The sequence below is a fragment of the Hypanus sabinus genome, chromosome 12 (genome assembly GCF_030144855.1).
Source record: "Hypanus sabinus isolate sHypSab1 chromosome 12, sHypSab1.hap1, whole genome shotgun sequence".
In the NCBI taxonomy this organism is placed as follows: Eukaryota; Metazoa; Chordata; class Chondrichthyes; order Myliobatiformes; family Dasyatidae; genus Hypanus; species Hypanus sabinus.
In genome coordinates, this window is record NC_082717.1 from 103212183 (window position 1) to 103228898 (window position 16716).

Here is a 16716-nt window from a genome sequence, read left to right on the forward strand (position 1 = left end):
GAGATTTACCAGAATGCTACCTGGATTTGAGTGCAAGTGCTATCAGGAAAGATTTGAGTTTTCTTCTGTTGAGCAGCAGAAGCTGAGGGGAGCTTGTCAGAAGGTTATCAGATGGCGAGGCATAGTTAAAGTATCTTTTACCCAGGGTTAAGTAGCTAATACAAGAGGGCGTACATTTAAGGTAGAAGGGCTAAATTCAAAGTAGGTGTGTGGGGCAAGTTTTTCTTGCGCAGAATTATGGGTGCTCGGAAAGCACCGTCAGGGTGATAGTGAAGGCAAATACAACAGAAGTGCTTAAGATGCTCCGAGATAAGCATGTAAATGTGCTGAGAATGGAGAGATATGGGCATTGTGCAGGCAGAAGGGATTAGTTTGGCTTGGCTTTTAATTAGTTCAGCACAACATCGTGACCCAATAGACCTGTTTGTGCACTTAACTCTTTGTTCTATCCTTCAGATATTTATGATTTACCTCTTGGGCTAGTTTGTTCAATAAAAGTATCTGCTTTCGTTGAATCATCTTTGAGGTAAAACATCCCAAGACCCTTATCGGAAAATGCAACACTAGATTCTTTTCCCAAAGTAATAATGGGTTGGTCAGAGAGCTGTGTTCTTATCTTAGAAGATGTGGTTAGTGTTAGGAAATTTCACTGAGCCATTTAAGGACATGTGCTTTTAGGAATGTGCTAGATTTACCAAGTTCAGTCAGCTGGACAAGCAGTAGTGAAGCAGTTAAAATTAAAGTGCAAGAGGCCAGAGTTGGAGAACAACAGGGACTCTAAGCCATTTTAGGAGGTTGTGTGAAACTGGGGTTTACATGTGCAGGTGCTTGGATGCACTCTGCTCCATGACAAGAAATTAGACCAGGTGGGGAATTTATTGTTTGAAATGTTACCTCATTAGGAGCCTATGTAGGTAATAAACTACAGTGTTGAGCAGCAGGGTTAAGGTTATGGGCAGCAGCTTGTGTCCTAACTCGCAGTAGGTTGGAACGTGTTCCTTCTTTAACTCTAGTGCCTGGGAATAGATCTTGTGCAGCAGAATGCTTTGTTGGTTCCTATTGTCACTGTTGGACAGCACTCATGGCATAGAATTTTAAATTATAGAGTGGAATTCAGTTAATTGGGACACATCCGGACCAGTACATTCTGGCCCAATTAAGTGTCTGCCCTAATTAGCTGAGGTTTCATGGAAATAGTTAAAAAGGTATAAAAACACAAACTGATTTTAATTGGATAACAAATGATGTATTCAAGTGAAATACAGAACGAATTGGAACACTACCCATACACTACAGTACTATAAAAGTTCCTAATATAAATTAATTCCTAATCATTATCAACAGAGGAATTCATTGTATGCTGCCATGTTCTTTTGATTGACTGGAAATGAACAAAATCAATGCAGACACCAAGTGCAGATTATGGACTGCCTTCATGCAATCATTTTGATTTTATTCTCTAAACCTTCATTTTCTTTGTAACATTCAAGATGTAAATAACTTAAATTTTTAGTATTCCTTTAAGTAATTAAATTGCTTCATTTTTACTTCCTGACGTTCCTCGCATCTTCAAGCCTGAATGCTTGAAACGACAGAGAGCAAATCAGTTCTGAATTGCTTAACTCTCACCAACTATCAGTGAAAAAAAATCACAGCTTTGTGAACAGAAAATCACATGCAACTGACTATTTAAAAAAGTTTATTTCTAAGTGTTGTGTCTAGTGGCCACACAATTGTGCATGACTGTTGCTAGTTAGAAACTGTTCAACAACAGTCTCCTTTCTTAATTAAGTGGAACAGAGAAACAAAGAGAATCCTTGCTATTTTCTCAATTAGTTTTTGTTCTTTAAGAGTCCCAAATAAGAGGCTGTCCCAATTAGCCTGAATCCACAGTATTCTTAAAGAGCACTGGTTGGTGTGAAATATTAGTTGCAGTTTGTTCAGTTATATCCAAAAATTAAATCATTTGAATTATTTGTTTATAGTTCAGTTGTACCATGTTTCTAAACTCAACAGAACACTAATTATTATTTTTTCTTTTTTCAGTAAAATGAGAGAGAATAAGAAAACTTCCGAACTAATTAAAACAGCTAATCTTCTGTTTAATTCATTTGAACCATATTATATGTGGGACTATATAGCTCGTTGGTTTGAAGAATGCTGTAGGTAAGTCTTTTATTAACTGCATTGTGATAATCATTCAATATGTAGAGCCGAATTTCTCCAGAGTTGTATTTTTTTAAGATTTTGGGACAATCTTGTGGAAAGTTTCCAAAATTTTTATTTGCCGAATGGTTATTTAAATAAAATATTACAAATGTTTGGATATATTCAACAGGCTAGGCAGCAGTTATGAACAGAAAGTTGGAATTAAATTTTTGAAACTAATAAATATCATCAATATGAAATATGTTAACTATTTCTCTCTTCCGTGATCTTCTCTGACCTCCCATGAATTTCCAGCACTTGCTTTTAGTGCAATTGTGCAATTGTTTTTGACATCTTTTCAAAACTGTTGGGTGCAGAAGTCATGTCATTTCCAACGAAGCATATTGTTTTTAAACACAAAAATGGTATGAGTCTATCTGTTAGATATATTTTTTTGGGTTCTAGCAATCAAGTGTGAAATAAATCTTTATTAAACCCTGTTAAAACGGAATAGTAAATAAAGTTTTTCTTTTACCTAGCTGTTTTTAATCTTCACAAACATAATAAAGGGAAAAGACAAGACAGACGGAGGGGATAACAATTTAAGAAATTGCCGCTAATTGTTATTGAGTTGTAGTAAAACTGTGCTTCTGTTAAGTTCACTAAAGTTGTATGTTTGTTCTATGATAGTTTAATGGATTATATCACGCAGTGAGAATTGTGCTTCGGCCATTACAGAAGAAATCTGCATCTACTTTGGAAACTTTTAACATAAAGTATTCCTGAGGCATAGCACAAGAATATTGTCCAAACAAAACCACGTTTCAGAGGCATTTAGATAGATAATTAAGTATGCAGGTTATAGAAAAGTAAAGTCAAATGGGATTAGTGTAGCTGAGCAGATGGGTCAACATGGACGTGGTGGGTGGGAGGGAGGGCCTGTTGTGCAGATTAGTGGCTCTAAGGCTACATCCACACTACGCCAGATAAATCTGTATCCTGTAGCGATATACTACATACAGAGCTAGAGTCAACGACACGCAGTTGGTAAATCGTTTCAAGACTAGTTTATTCAAACTTTGTGGCGCTGGCATTTAATCCCTTGCGCCCGCCCTCTCTGGGCAGAAATGACATCAGAGGTGCATTACCAAAGTCTCTCCCTGCCTCTCCCCGCGCCCTGGCTAGTTGTGAGCCGGTTCGCCTGCGCAGAAAGTGGGTCGCCACATAACACCCCCCCCAGAACCGGCGATATACCCCACAATGTCCACAGTCTGGATCAGCCTCCGTTTGGGAGGACTGCCTCTGCGCCGCGGTGCCTGAACCTCGACCGGCTGCGCCAAATCCACATGGGCTGGTTTGAGTTGGTCCACCATGAAAACATTCTCTTTCCCCCCAATGTCCAGAATGTACATGGACCTGTTGTTGTTGATCACCTTGAATGGCGTCTCGTATGGCCACTGTAGCGGTGCCCGGTGTCCACCTCTTCGTACAAACACAAACTTACAGTTCTGCAGGTCTTTGGGTACATGAGTTGGGGTCCGTCCGTGCTGTGAAGTCGGTATGGGGGCCAGGTTGCCGAGCCTTTCGCGTAGTCTGTCTACGTAGTCTGGGGCTGGTATGAACTCTCCCGGGACGGCCAGGGGTGCGCCATACACCAACTCGGCCGACGAGGCGTGCAGATACTCTTTGGGCGCTGTACGAATTCCAAGCAGGACCCAGGGAAGCTCGTCTACCCAGTTAGGTCCTCTCAGGCGGGCCATGAGAGCAGACTTCAAGTGACGGTGGAAGTGTTCCACTAGTCCGTTCGACTGTGGGTGGTAGGCAGTTGTGTGGTGTAGCTGCATTCCCAACAGGCTGGCCACAGTGCTCGGGCACAGGAATCGGCAGATGTGTTGGTGAGCGGGACGGCCTCTGGCCACCTCGTGAACCTGTCTGCCATAGTTAGGAGGTACCGTGCTCCTTGGGACACTGGTAGGGGGCCCACGATATCCACATGAATGCGGTCGAACCTCCAGTGGGTGGGTTCGAACTGCTGCGGCGGGGCTTTAGTGTGCCGCTGCACCTTGGCTGTTTGGCACTGCGCGCACGTTCTGGCCCATTCACTGACCTGCTTGCAAAGTCTATGCCACACGAACTTGCTGGAGACCAGCCGGACGGTTGTCCTGATAGATGGGTGTGCCAAACTGTGTATGGAGCCGAAAACTCGCCGCTTCCAGGCTGCCAGGACGATGAGGCGATTGGCCAGTAGCCATGTCGCACAGGAGGGTCCTCTCACCTGGGCCTACGAGAAAGTCCTGCATCTGCAAACCCGAGACTGCGGTCCTGTAGCTGGGCAACTAGTCATCTGCCTGCTGCGCCTCCGCCAGTGCTGCATAGTCTACCCCCAGGGACAGGGCCTGGATAGCTGGTCTGGAGTGTGCGTCCGCCACGACGTTGTCCTTTCCTGAGACATGCTGAATATCCGTCACGTACTCGGAGATGTAGGACAGATGTCGCTGCTGGTGAGCCGACCAGGGATCGGACACCTTCGTGAACGCGAAGGTCAACAGTTTGTGGTCCATGAATGCGGTGAACGGCCTGCCTTCTAAGAAGTACCTGAAATGCCAGATTGCCAGATACAGTGCCAACAGCTCCCGGTCGAAAGCACTGTACTTGAGTTCGGGTGGTCGTAAGTGCTTGCTGAAGAATGCCAGGGGTTGCCAGGGCCCCTCGATGAGTTGCTCCAGCACCCCACCGACTGCTGTGTCAGATGCGTCCACCGTGAGGGCGGTTGGAACGTCCGTTCTGGGGTGCACCAGCATCGCGGCATCTGCCAAGGCTTCCTTGGCTTTAACAAAAGCGGCCGCGGCCTCCTCGTCCCAAGTAAAGTCCATGCCTTTACCCGACATTAGGGTGTACAAAGGGCACATGATACGGGCTGCTGAGGGGAGGAAATGGTGGTAGAAGTTCACCACACCAACAAACTCCTGCAGGCCTTTGACCATGTTGGGCCAAGCAAAGTGGCGGATCGCGTCTACCTTGGCGGGCAGAGGTGTTGCCCCGTCTTTGGTAATCCTGTGGCCCAGGAAGTCGATGGTATCGAGACCGAACTGGCATTTGGCCGGGTTGATCGTGAGGCCAAAATCACTCAGGCGGGAGTAGAGCTGGCGGAGGTGGGACAGATGCTCCTGGCGACTACTGCTGGCTATAAGGATGTCGTCCAAATAGGTGAACACAAAGTCCAGGTCGCGTCCCACCGCGTCCATCAGCCGCTGGAACGTCTGTGCGACATTCTTCAGGCTGAACGGCATTCAGAGGAACTCGAACAGGCCGAACAGGCTGATGAGAGCAGTTTTGAGGATGTCTTCAGGGTGCACCGGGATTTGATGGTATCCCCGGACGAGGTCTATTTTGGAAAATATTCTGCAAAGTCCTGTATGTGCGGCATTGTGTAGCGGTCTGGAGTTGTAGCCTCGTTCAGTCTGCGGTAGTCGCCGCATGGTCTCCAACCCCTGGCTGCTTTGGGCACCATGTGCATGGGGGAGGCCCATGGGCTGTCAGACCTCCGTACAATCCCCAATTCCTCCATCCTCTTGAACTCCTCCTTCGCCAGGCAGAGCTTTTCCAGGGGGAGCCTTCGTGCGCGGGCGTGGAGGGGTGGTCCCTTGGTCGGGGTGTGGTGCTGAACCCCGTGTCTGGGCATGGCTGATGTGAACTGCAGTGCCAGAATCGATGGAAAGTCCGCCAGGATTCTGGTGAATGTGTTGTCCGACAGTGTGATGGAGTCCAGGTGTGGGGCCGGCAACTTGGCTTCACCCAGTGAGAACGTCTGGAAAATCTCGGCATGTACCAGTCTTTTCCCTTGCAAGTCAACCAGCAGGCTGTGAGCTCGCAAGAAGTCCGCCCCCAGGAGTGGTTGGGCCACCGCGGCCAGTGTGAAGTCCCACGTGAACCGGCTGGCGCTGAACTGCAGCTGCACTGTGCGGGTGCCATAGGTCCATATCTTGCTGCAGTTTGTGGCCCTCAGGGTGGGTCCTGGCTTCCTGTTGTGGGTGTCGTACCCCGTGGGGGGCTGGACGCTGATTTCCGCTCCGGCGTCGACCAAGAAGCGGTGTCCCGACTGTTTGTGCCAGACGTACAAGAGGCTGTCCTGGTGGCCAGCCGCCATAGTCATTAGCAGCAGCTGGCCCTGGCCCTTGCAGGGCAAGCGACAACGGCGGGCTTCTGTGCCCCACCGCTGGTGGTAGAAACACCACTTTTCACTGTCCTCCTCACTCCTGCCTCTGTGTTGTGTGCGCCCCCCTGCCAGGCCTGGTCTGGTCTTCTGTTGGGTGCGTGGCCTGGTAATCTGACCGACGGACGCCATGCTCTCCCTCTTGGCTTTCTACAGCATGTCTGCCCGGGCCGCCACCTTCCGGGGGTCACTGAAATCTGCATCGGCCAGCAGCAGATGTATGTCCTCGGGCAGTTGCTCGAAGAACGCTTGCTCGAACATGAGGCAGGGCTGGTGTCCATCAGCCAGGGCCAGCATCTCGTTCATCAATGCTGACGGCAGCCTGTCTCCCAAACCGTCCAGGTGAAGCAGGCGGGCACCTCGCTCACGCCGTGAGAGGCCAAAGGTCCCAATGAGCAGTGCTTTGAATGCTCCATATTTGCCTTCTTCCGGGGGCGACTGTATGAAATCCACAACCTGGGCGGCTGTCTCCTGGTCAAGGGTGCTCACCACGTGATAGTAACGCATGGAATCAGAAGATATCTGCCGAATCTGGAACTGGGCTTCTGCTTGGCTAAACCACACGTGTGGTCGCAGCGTCCAGAAAGTTGGCAGTTTTAGCGAAACTGCGTTAACAGATGAAGAGTCTGTCATCTTTGGTCCAAATCCCGTTTGGACCGTCAGGGTCACCAATGTAGCGATGTACTACATACAGAGCTAGAGAGAATGACACGCATTCGGTAAATCGTTTCAAGACTAGTTTATTCAAACTTCGAGGTGCTGGCATTTAATCCCTAGCGCCCGCCCTCTCCGGGCGGAAATGATGTCAGAGGTGCATTACCAAAGTCTCTCCCTGCGTGCTGGCTATTTGTGAGCCGGTTCATCTGCGCAGAAAGTGGGTCGCCACAGTCCAAAGCTTTTTCTCTTCGTTTTTACCCTCCGTCCACACTAAACTGGAAACTGGAGCTTTTCAGAAATGCTTTCCAGGATGGGTATGTTTGAAAGCGCTGCTCGGGCAGATCAGTGTGGACGGGGTAACCGGAGAAATCTGAAAATGCTATCAGACAGCAGTGCGCCATTTCATTGTTTTCTTGAATGCAACCTAACAATTTCAGAACAGATCGCAAAGAGACTGAAGCCAGAAGAGTTAGAAATGTACTTACCAAATACTTTGACCCATAACTTACTGAATAAATAACTATACTGTACTCACTTTGCCCAGTTTTCTGTCCTTGCTCGTATGAAGGTGGTTTACCTATTTATGCAAGTACTTCTCTGACAATAGATGTGTAGCAGCCTAATGTAACATTGTATGGAAATACAAGATAACACTGCTGCAGACATGTTTTACACATTTAACAGGGTGCTTTATTAACGCAACAGAGTTAGTCAGTTTTTCAATGTTTGTCGTCAGCCAGGTCAATCTGTCTGTGAACTCCTTGGTTGCTGCCATACACTCCAGTATTTGTTTTTTTTTTAGTTTTAAGTTCTCCTGTGCGAAAGCCAACAGCCGTCTGTCGTTTTAAGTTTTTCTAGTCTGTAACTACACAATTGCGCACTTCTACGGCGAGGTTGGACATCAAACATGTTGCTTGTTTTCGGTTCGTGTCCTGCGCATGTGCAGGAGGAGATTCACCGAAATCTCGGTTTCAGTGTGGATAGAGATGTTTTCAAAAACGCATAGTGTGGACGGCTATCATTTTTACGCGAAACCGGCATTTTCAAAATTATCCGGTCTAGTGTGGATGTAGCCTAAAATGTGACACTGTGCCATTGAGATTTAATTGACATACATCAGTTTTAACAAGCAGTTTAGCACTGGAAGAGGTGGGGGGATTTGGACATGATATTGCTATCATTAGGGCCCGAGCATTGTCAGTCTATTAAAACTTGCGTATTCAAGAGAATCAGAGTGATAAAGATCTCAGTGTCTTAAAGTTAGGCAACTTTCAGGCATTGGGAAGGATGAAGTCAAGAGTTTTGGGATTGAGGTAGTGGTTTGACATGATCTGGAAACAAAGGTAGCAAATTAAAATCAAGGAATTAGTTTTGGGTAAAATAGAGGGTGGAATTTGAGGCATGGAATATAATTTAGAGATTGAAAATCAGTTCCAGCAAGGAACAATTTTGTATACATATGGTAGAAGCACATGAAGGAAAGGGTGTTTCTATTAGTATCTGGATTAAGATGGCGCTATTGAACGTGTGTGACAGCTTCCTGGTAGTCAAAAAGCTAAGATATCTGACTAAAAAAATCACTAAAAATATCTTTTCTGAGGTAAATTGTATTAAATTATTGCTGCAAACTGTAAAGGGACGAGTGGTGGTGAGGCGGGGTTCGTGTGATGTATCGATGCAGATGGAGTCCTGATGCCTGTGCAGCTGGCCCAGGAGTGAGGTTGGGTCACCCTGGGTGCTGTCAGGAGAAGTTCAGGCCTGGGCAGAAGAGCTTTGATTTCGGTGCTCGTACAACTGGCTCGGGTGCGAGGTTTGATCGCTCTGGGCATGGAGCTGATTTGAAGAGCTTGAGAGCGGCTTCAGGCTGGGAGACGAAATCTGGGCCTGGAGTGAGTCACTGGGCAGCGTGGTCTCGGCCCAGGGCCTCTTGGAGCAGTGGTGCCCGGATCTTAGTGTGAGGTGCGATCTGCTGTTTAGGCAATTTAAATGCTGGTCCAGATCGGAGGCAAGAACCGATTTGTTTACTCCTCTGCCTAGAGCATGGAGCCTTTCACTGCTCCATTGTGGCTCAATTTAAACACCAGCCCAGATAGACTGAAAAGACAGGGTGTCTGTTGGGACAAAAGCCAATTTCGTTTTTTCTCTGTGATGGTCAACTCCATGTTGCTGAGGCTATGAAGACTGCCATGACTGCTGTGCTCCATGCTCTCCAATATGCTGAACTGATAAACGAGGCTTTAGGTCTACTGTAGGTTGCTCCAGGGTTCGGATTTGAAGACGAATTTCTCATTTGGAGTATTGTTGTTCGCTTCAATCGTTCGCATGACTTGTATTTTTTTCTTTCTCTAGTGTATCGAGTGTTAGTCTTTTATTTTTTAATTATTATTCTTTTTTTTCTTTAAATTGTGTTCTTTGAGTTTCCTGCTGTGACCGAACAAATCTCAAGGTTGTATAATTTATGCATTCTTTGATAATAAATGAACTTGAACTCTGCTGTCTACATAGAAATGCATTAAGTAGATAATTTTTTTAAATGCATTGCAACCTACTAGTGCTGCAAAACAAATTTCGTGACATAGGTCAGTGATAATAAACGTGATTCCAACTCTCAACAGGAGAACACTCAATGCACGGTTGCAGGCTTCCTCTCAGGGAAAGGAAATGTCGGAGTACTCTCTGGGTGAATTCTGTCTCTTGGTAGACTTCCTCTTGGACATAGTATCATTGGTAAGGAGTTCACCTAATTGGTTTCAGTCATTGTAAGCACTATTGGAGATTACAAACAAAGTTAAGAATTTTAAGTGAATGCTGGGGAAAAAGTGATCACTGACTGGGATTTGTTCTGAGTATTCTATTGTTATGCTTTAATAACTGACAATTTAATAATTGAAGTCACATTGTACTCAACATTCTAACTTAAGCGATGACATCAGCTGTTGGAAGTTGTCATTTGAAGGAAAATAGGTCATGTGCCATTCAGGCTTCAATATGTTATGATCCATAGTTTCACTAAGTTATGAACTGTAGGAGTGCAGGGACATTTTAAAGAGATAGGTAGCATATGTTGCAAACTGTTATAATCTGTAAGTTTGTGATTGTAGAGCAAGGGGTTGGACGAAGAGAAAGGGGTTAGCTGTGATTGTAGAGAAAGGGTTGGACGAAGAGAAAGGGGTTAGCTGTGATTGTAGAGAAAGGGGTTAGCTGTGATTGTAGAGAAAGGGGTTAGCTGTGATTGTAGAGAAAGGGTTGGACGAAGAGAAAGGGGTTAGCTGTGATTGTAGAGAAAGGGTTGGACGAAGAGAAAGGGGTTAGCTGTGATTATAGAAAAAGGGGTTGGACGAAGAGAAAGGGGTTAGCTGTGATTGTAGAGAAAGGGGTTAGCTGTGATTGTAGAGAAAGGGGTTGGACGAAGAGAAAGGGGTTAGCTGTGATTATAGAAAAAGGGGTTGGACGAAGAGAAAGGGGTTAGCTGTGATTGTAGAGAAAGGGGTTGGACGAAGAGAAAGGGGTTAGTTGTGATTGTAGAGAAAGGGGTTGGACGAAGAGAAAGGGGTTAGCTGTGATTGTAGAGAAAGGGTTGGACGAAGAGAAAGGGGTTAGCTGTGATTGTAGAGAAAGGGGTTAGCTGTGATTGTAGAGAAAGGGGTTGGATGAAGAGAAAGGGGTTAGCTGTGATTATAGAAAAAGGGGTTGGACGAAGAGAAAGGGGTTAGCTGTGATTGTAGAGAAAGGGGTTGGACGAAGAGAAAGGGGTTAGCTGTGATTGTAGAGAAAGGGTTGGACGAAGAGAAAGGGGTTAGCTGTGATTGTAGAGAAAGGGATTGGACGAAGAGAAAGGGGTTAGCTGTGATTGTAGAGAAAGGGGTTAGCTGTGATTATAGAAAAAGGGGTTGGACGAAGAGAAAGGGGTTAGCTGTGATTGTAGAGAAAGGGGTTAGCTGTGATTGTAGAGGAAGGGTTGGACGAAGAGAAAGGGGTTAGCTGTGATTGTAGAGAAAGGGGTTGGACGAAGAGAAAGGGGTTAGCTGTGATTGTAGAGAAAGGGGTTGGACGAAGAGAAAGGGGTTAGCTGTGATTGTAGAGAAAGGGGTTGGACAAAGAAAAAGGGGTTAGCTGTGATTGTAGAAAAAGGGGTTGGACGAAGAGAAAGGGGTTAGCTGTGATTGTAGAGAAAGGGATTAGATGAAATATCAGAGGAACAAAATGCCGCTTGCATTTTGACGACCTTACAAAACATTAACTTTTCAAGTGACTTAATAACTTGCCCATAGAAAAGTGTGCTAAACCATTTGGCAAACTGTTGTGATATCCCTAATGTAACACTGCGTGTAATCTGGGTGCTTTTTCACAGTACCAGGAGACTCCTTTATTTAGATAGCTTTCTGGTGTAGAATCTGAACTGCAGTCAACAAGTAACATGACATTGTATTGTGTTAGCTAGGACTCTTGGAGTGGTTCAGACTTTGCAGTCCACTCTTAAGTATAAATGGAAATCATCACTCTTAACCTTGGACAATATTTTCTTTAGAAAGGCCTAAAATAAATGAGTTCTGAATGCATTATACCTTCTTTGGACCTCTACAATAATCCTTTACTAGGGTGCCTTAATAGTGTTAGATTTTATAATCAAAGTATCTTGTTAAGAAGTAGCATTTACTTTATATTCAATGGTATATATTTTTTGTGCCATCGTCTAGTCATAGTTTTGTGCTTCTTGTACGCGAATCGTGATAATCATCAATCTTAAGTTCAAGATGTAATATATTCTGAACCATAGTCTCACTAAGTTATGAACTGATTGACAAGCATCTTTAGAGCTTTTGATCAATGTCATTCTTCAGTACAAGATTCTTGCCATGACTCTTCAGTGGAATGGTACCTTGTTCCTACCAGTTTTGGCTGGATGAGAACATTTGGCCTGTATTCCTTGAAAATTTGAATGGGCTCTGTGCAACACTGACAGATGTAGCAGTTTGTTTGAACATCTAACATCAATAAGATCATTACACTCCTGCAATCAATGCTCACAAGATTTGGCATTACAATTTTTGGATCCCCACCCAAAATGTCCATTGTTCCTCTGCTTCCACAGATGCTGCCTGAGCTGTCGATTTCCTCCAGCACATTTGTTCTCCAGCATCTGCAGTCTCTTGTGTCTCACTCTTAACAATGAAATCTTTATGAAAACCACTCTGGGAGCTGCAGCAAATAATTCTTCCTGTGTCAATTAACTATCGCACGTGACTTAACTGAAGCCACTTTCCAGAGATTGTAGTACATGTTTCCCCCTTTTAATGTTTCCCCCCATGTATAGAGTATCTCCTGGTTTTCAAGGCATCTTACATCCATCCAATTGTTTTTGAAATATACTTAATCTTGTTAGAAATATGCTAGCTAGCCATCTTGCACACAATAAGCTCCTACCGTGTGATACTGACCGGAGAATCTGCTGTTTAGTGATGTTGGCTCAGGAATAAATATTGCTCAGGTGACCGAGCTAGTTGTCCCCAACCCGGTAAAAATCTGATAATCTGTCACTCTTGGTACCTGCTGAGCTGGCAGATCTTCCTGACCAGAGGATGTCACTCCTGTTCATACCCAAACACTCAGTTCCACTGAACTCTGTGAGTTTAAAGGGAGTGGGGAAAATTATAAGCTCCTTGGATTCTGTCTCTAGCCACAAACCTACCCACATAACTGACTGTAACCCCAGCACCTAGTGTGGCCCCACTCACTTTCTCTGGACTCGTCCACTCCTGTAGTATGGCTGCAGACCCCAATGTACTTGCGACCTCTTGATCCCACTGTCGACTAATGAGTCATCCATGACTCTGAACCTTAAGGATTTCTGGACATTCAGTTATGGATTGCTGGAGCTTTACTGGATTTAGTAAACCTTTGTTTCTTAACTAACAAAGTAAAACGTTGATATAAATATCATCTTCCACCTTTTATCTCAGTTCACCGGTTAACACGATCTACATAGAACGATCCAGCAGATTATGTCTCTTTGGACATGATGTTGTGTTGACCTTTTAACCTAATCCAAGATCAATCTAACCCTTCCCTCCTGCATAGCCCTTCACTTTTCTTTCATCCATGTGCCTGGCTAAGAGTTTCTTAAAAGTCCCTAATGTATCTGCCTCTACCACTACCCCAGGGAGCGTATTTCACGCACCCGTATTTAAAAACCTATCTCTGACATCTTCCCCTATACTTCCCTCCAGTCACTTTAAAATGCCCCCTCATAATAGCCATTTTGCTCCTGGGGAAAAGATGCGGGTTGTCTATCTATGTTTCTTGTCATCTTATATACCTCTGTCAAGTTACTTCTCATCCTCTTTCACTCCAAAGAGAAAAGGCCTAGCTCACTCAAGTCATGCTCTCTAATCCTGGCAGCATCCTTGTAAATCTTCTCTGCACCTCTTTAAAACTTCCACGTCCTTTCCATAATGAGGTGACCAGAACTGAACACAGTATTCCATATTTGGTCTAAGCGGAGTTTCTTAGAGCTACGACATTACCTCATGGTTCTTGAACTCAATCCTTGACTAATGAAGACCAACATACCATTCGCCTTCTTAACCACCCCGTCAACTTGCATGACAACTTTGAAGGATTTATGGACATGGAGCCCTAGGTCCCTCCCTTCCTCCACATTGCTAAGAATCTTGCTATTAACCTTCCATTCTGCCTTCATATCTCACCTCATCGAACTGTTATCCACACAGCAAAACTCCAAAAGAGAGTGAATCCACGAGAATCCAAGGGAATCTCACTCTTCTGGCACAATTCTTTATACTTCAACACTAGGATACCAGTGAACAGTTTCTAATGCTCTAATCACAAGGCCTAGTTATGCAACCACTGATGCCAGACAGACATTCTCTGAAGAGTATTGTCAGTCTGTGTTGTGGTCACCCGTCTTGTAAAGACACTGCCCGGACGAAGGCAATGGCAGACCACTTCTGTAGAAGAATTTGCCAAGAACAATCGTGGTCATAAGACCATGATCACCAAGTCATATGACATCATCATTTATCAATGATGATGATAAATCGCCTCCTTCAACATTTGGGATGTAGTTAGTTAAATTTATAGAGTTAAATATTTACAGTGGTAGCACATCCTAATTAGCAGAATCTATTTGAATGTTCAAGACTGGTGTCTGTTCCAAAGGTGTCTGAGTACCAACTGCAGACACCCAAAATGTATCCCTTTTTGTTGGTGTGAAGGATGGCTCCATGAATATACAATTAACCAGAAGGTTAAGTGACTAATTAGATCTGTTCTGAACTGTGCATTAAGTGGCAGAACTACATCTTTAACAATGTACTTACAGCAGGAACATTCATCAGTTTTCCCCAGTGTAGTTTCAGTGGGACAGAATCAGAATGTCCCACACCCAATCATTGGTTTTACTAGCCACAAAGTATCAGATGGAAGTTAAAATCTGTGCAGGTTTTATTTCCTGAAGACGTACTCATTTTAGTTAATCTATTATTATGCTATCCGCTATGTCATAATTCCAGAATGATCCTTCGATCCCTCTGTTCCTCTGCCTTGCTTTAATCCTGCCGTTAACCTCACCCTTTACCTTCAAGTTTGACTTTCCCAAGTGTATCACTTCACATTTTTCCGGGCTGAACTCCATCTGCTACTCCTCAGCCCAGCTCTGCATCCTATCCAAGTGCTATTGTAATCTACAACAACCTTTTACACTATCCAGAACGCCACCAATCTTTGTGTTATCTGCCAACTTACTTAACCCACCCTTCCACTTCCTTGTCCAAGTCATTTATAAATATGAGCAAAGGTCCCTGTGGAGCACCACTGGTTACTGACCTCCAGGCAGAATATATACCATCTACCACTGTCTGTGGGCAAGTTTCTCTGGATCCCTGATGCTTTGAGTGAGCCTACCACGGAGAACCTTATCAAACACCTTACCTATCTATAACCAGCACATCTACCTATCAGTTTGTTTTGTTACTTCTTTGAAGAAATCATTCAGGCTTCTCAGGCATGACCTATCTCTCAAAGTCATGCTGACTATCCCTAATCAAAATATGCTTCTCCAAATACTTTTAAATCCTGAATCTAAGAATCCTGTCCAATAGTTTGCCCACCACTGAAGTAAGATTTACTTGTCCATAATCCCAGGGTTACCCCATTACCTTTCATAAACAAATTAATACCATTTTTCACCCTCCAATCTTCTGGTACTACTACTGTGGCCAGTGAGGATGCAAAAAATCATTGCCAGAGGTTCAGTAATCTCTTCCTTTGTTTCCTTTAGTAAACTGGAGTAAATCTTGTCCATGTTTGTGAACTTACCTACTTTAACGTGTTTCAAAAATTCAGCACTGCCTCTTCCTTAACATTGACAAGTTCCAGAATATTAGCCTATTCTACACTGTCCTCACATTTGTCAAGGACCCCCTCCCCGGTGAATACTGAAGCACAGTGTTCATTAATGATCTCTCCTATATCCACCAGGCACGTTTCCCTGATTGGTCCTACCCTCACTTTAGTCATCTTCCTGTACTTCACATATGTGTAGAATGCCTTGGGTTTTCCTTAATCTTCCTGGCCAAGGCCTTTTCATGTCCCCTTCTAGCTCCTCTAAGTCCCTTCTTAAGCTCCTATCTGGTTACCTTTTTACTCTCAAGAACTCTGACTGATCTTTGCTTTCTAAACCTTTAATATGATTCCTTCTTCCTCTTTACTAGATATTCCACATCTCTTGTGAACTATGGTTCCTTCACCCTACCATCCTTTCACTGTCTCTGTGGAACAAACCTATTCAGAACCCCAACCAACCTCCATATTTATGTTGTGCATTTCCCTAACTACATCTGTTTCCAAGTTCCTGCCCAGTACATCATAATTACCCCTCCCTCGATTAAATACGTTTATATACTCTCTGCTCTTACCCCTGCCCAAGACTGTGATAAAGGTCAGGGAGTTGTGTCACTCTCTCTGAAAAACTCACTCACGGAGAGGTCTGACATTTAACCAAGTTCATTACCTTGTACCAGATCCATAAAGCCTCTCCTCTAGTCAGCCTGCCTAATATTGTGTCAGGAATCTCTCCTGGACACCTAACAAATTCTGTCCCATCCAGACTTTTGCACCAAGCAGGTACCAATCAATGTTAAAGACGTTGAAATCATCCATGATAACAACCCTGTTATTTTTGCACCTTTCCAAAATCTGCCTCCTGATCTGTTCCTCGGTGTCTCTGTTGCTATTTGGGTGGGGGTCTATAGAATACTCCCAAAAGAGTGATTGTGCCATTGCTGTTTGGGAATTTCACCCACACAATCCCTTCCCAATGTCCTCCCTCTCTGCAACTGAGGTGCTATCCTGTGTTAGCAATGCCACTCCTCCACCTCTTTTACCTCCCTTCCTGTCCCTTTTGAAACAGCTCAACCTCGGAACATGCAGGAGCCATTCCTGTCCTTGTGACTAGATTCCTGTCTTTGCAATGGCCACAATGTCATTGTTTCATGTACTGATCCATGCTCTAAGTTTATCACCCTTATTCCTGATACTTCTTGCATCAAAATGGGCACATTTCAACCTATCGCGCTAGCTGCAGTTTTGCTCTATCAATTGCCAATCCTTCCTCGCAGTCTTACTACATGTTGCATCTTTTGAACAAACTGCTCCCTCCTCTGACCCATCACATTGCT

At 44.6% G+C, this 16716-nt stretch overlaps 1 protein-coding gene across 4 annotated transcripts in view; it reads left to right on the forward strand.

Annotated features, from left to right (window-relative positions):
- The window catches only part of dop1a (DOP1 leucine zipper like protein A), a 192528-nt gene that overhangs the window by 72466 nt on the left and 103346 nt on the right, over nucleotides 1–16716 (forward strand). For 3 of the 4 annotated variants that reach the window (XM_059986598.1, XM_059986596.1, XM_059986597.1), the window contains exons 12-13: nucleotides 2047–2166; nucleotides 9634–9745. In XM_059986598.1, coding sequence (XP_059842581.1) covers nucleotides 2047–2166; nucleotides 9634–9745 — 232 coding nt within the window. Of the gene's footprint in view, nucleotides 1–2046; nucleotides 2167–9633; nucleotides 9746–16716 lie in introns of those variants that run through there. The other variant, XM_059986599.1, reaches the window with a different exon arrangement.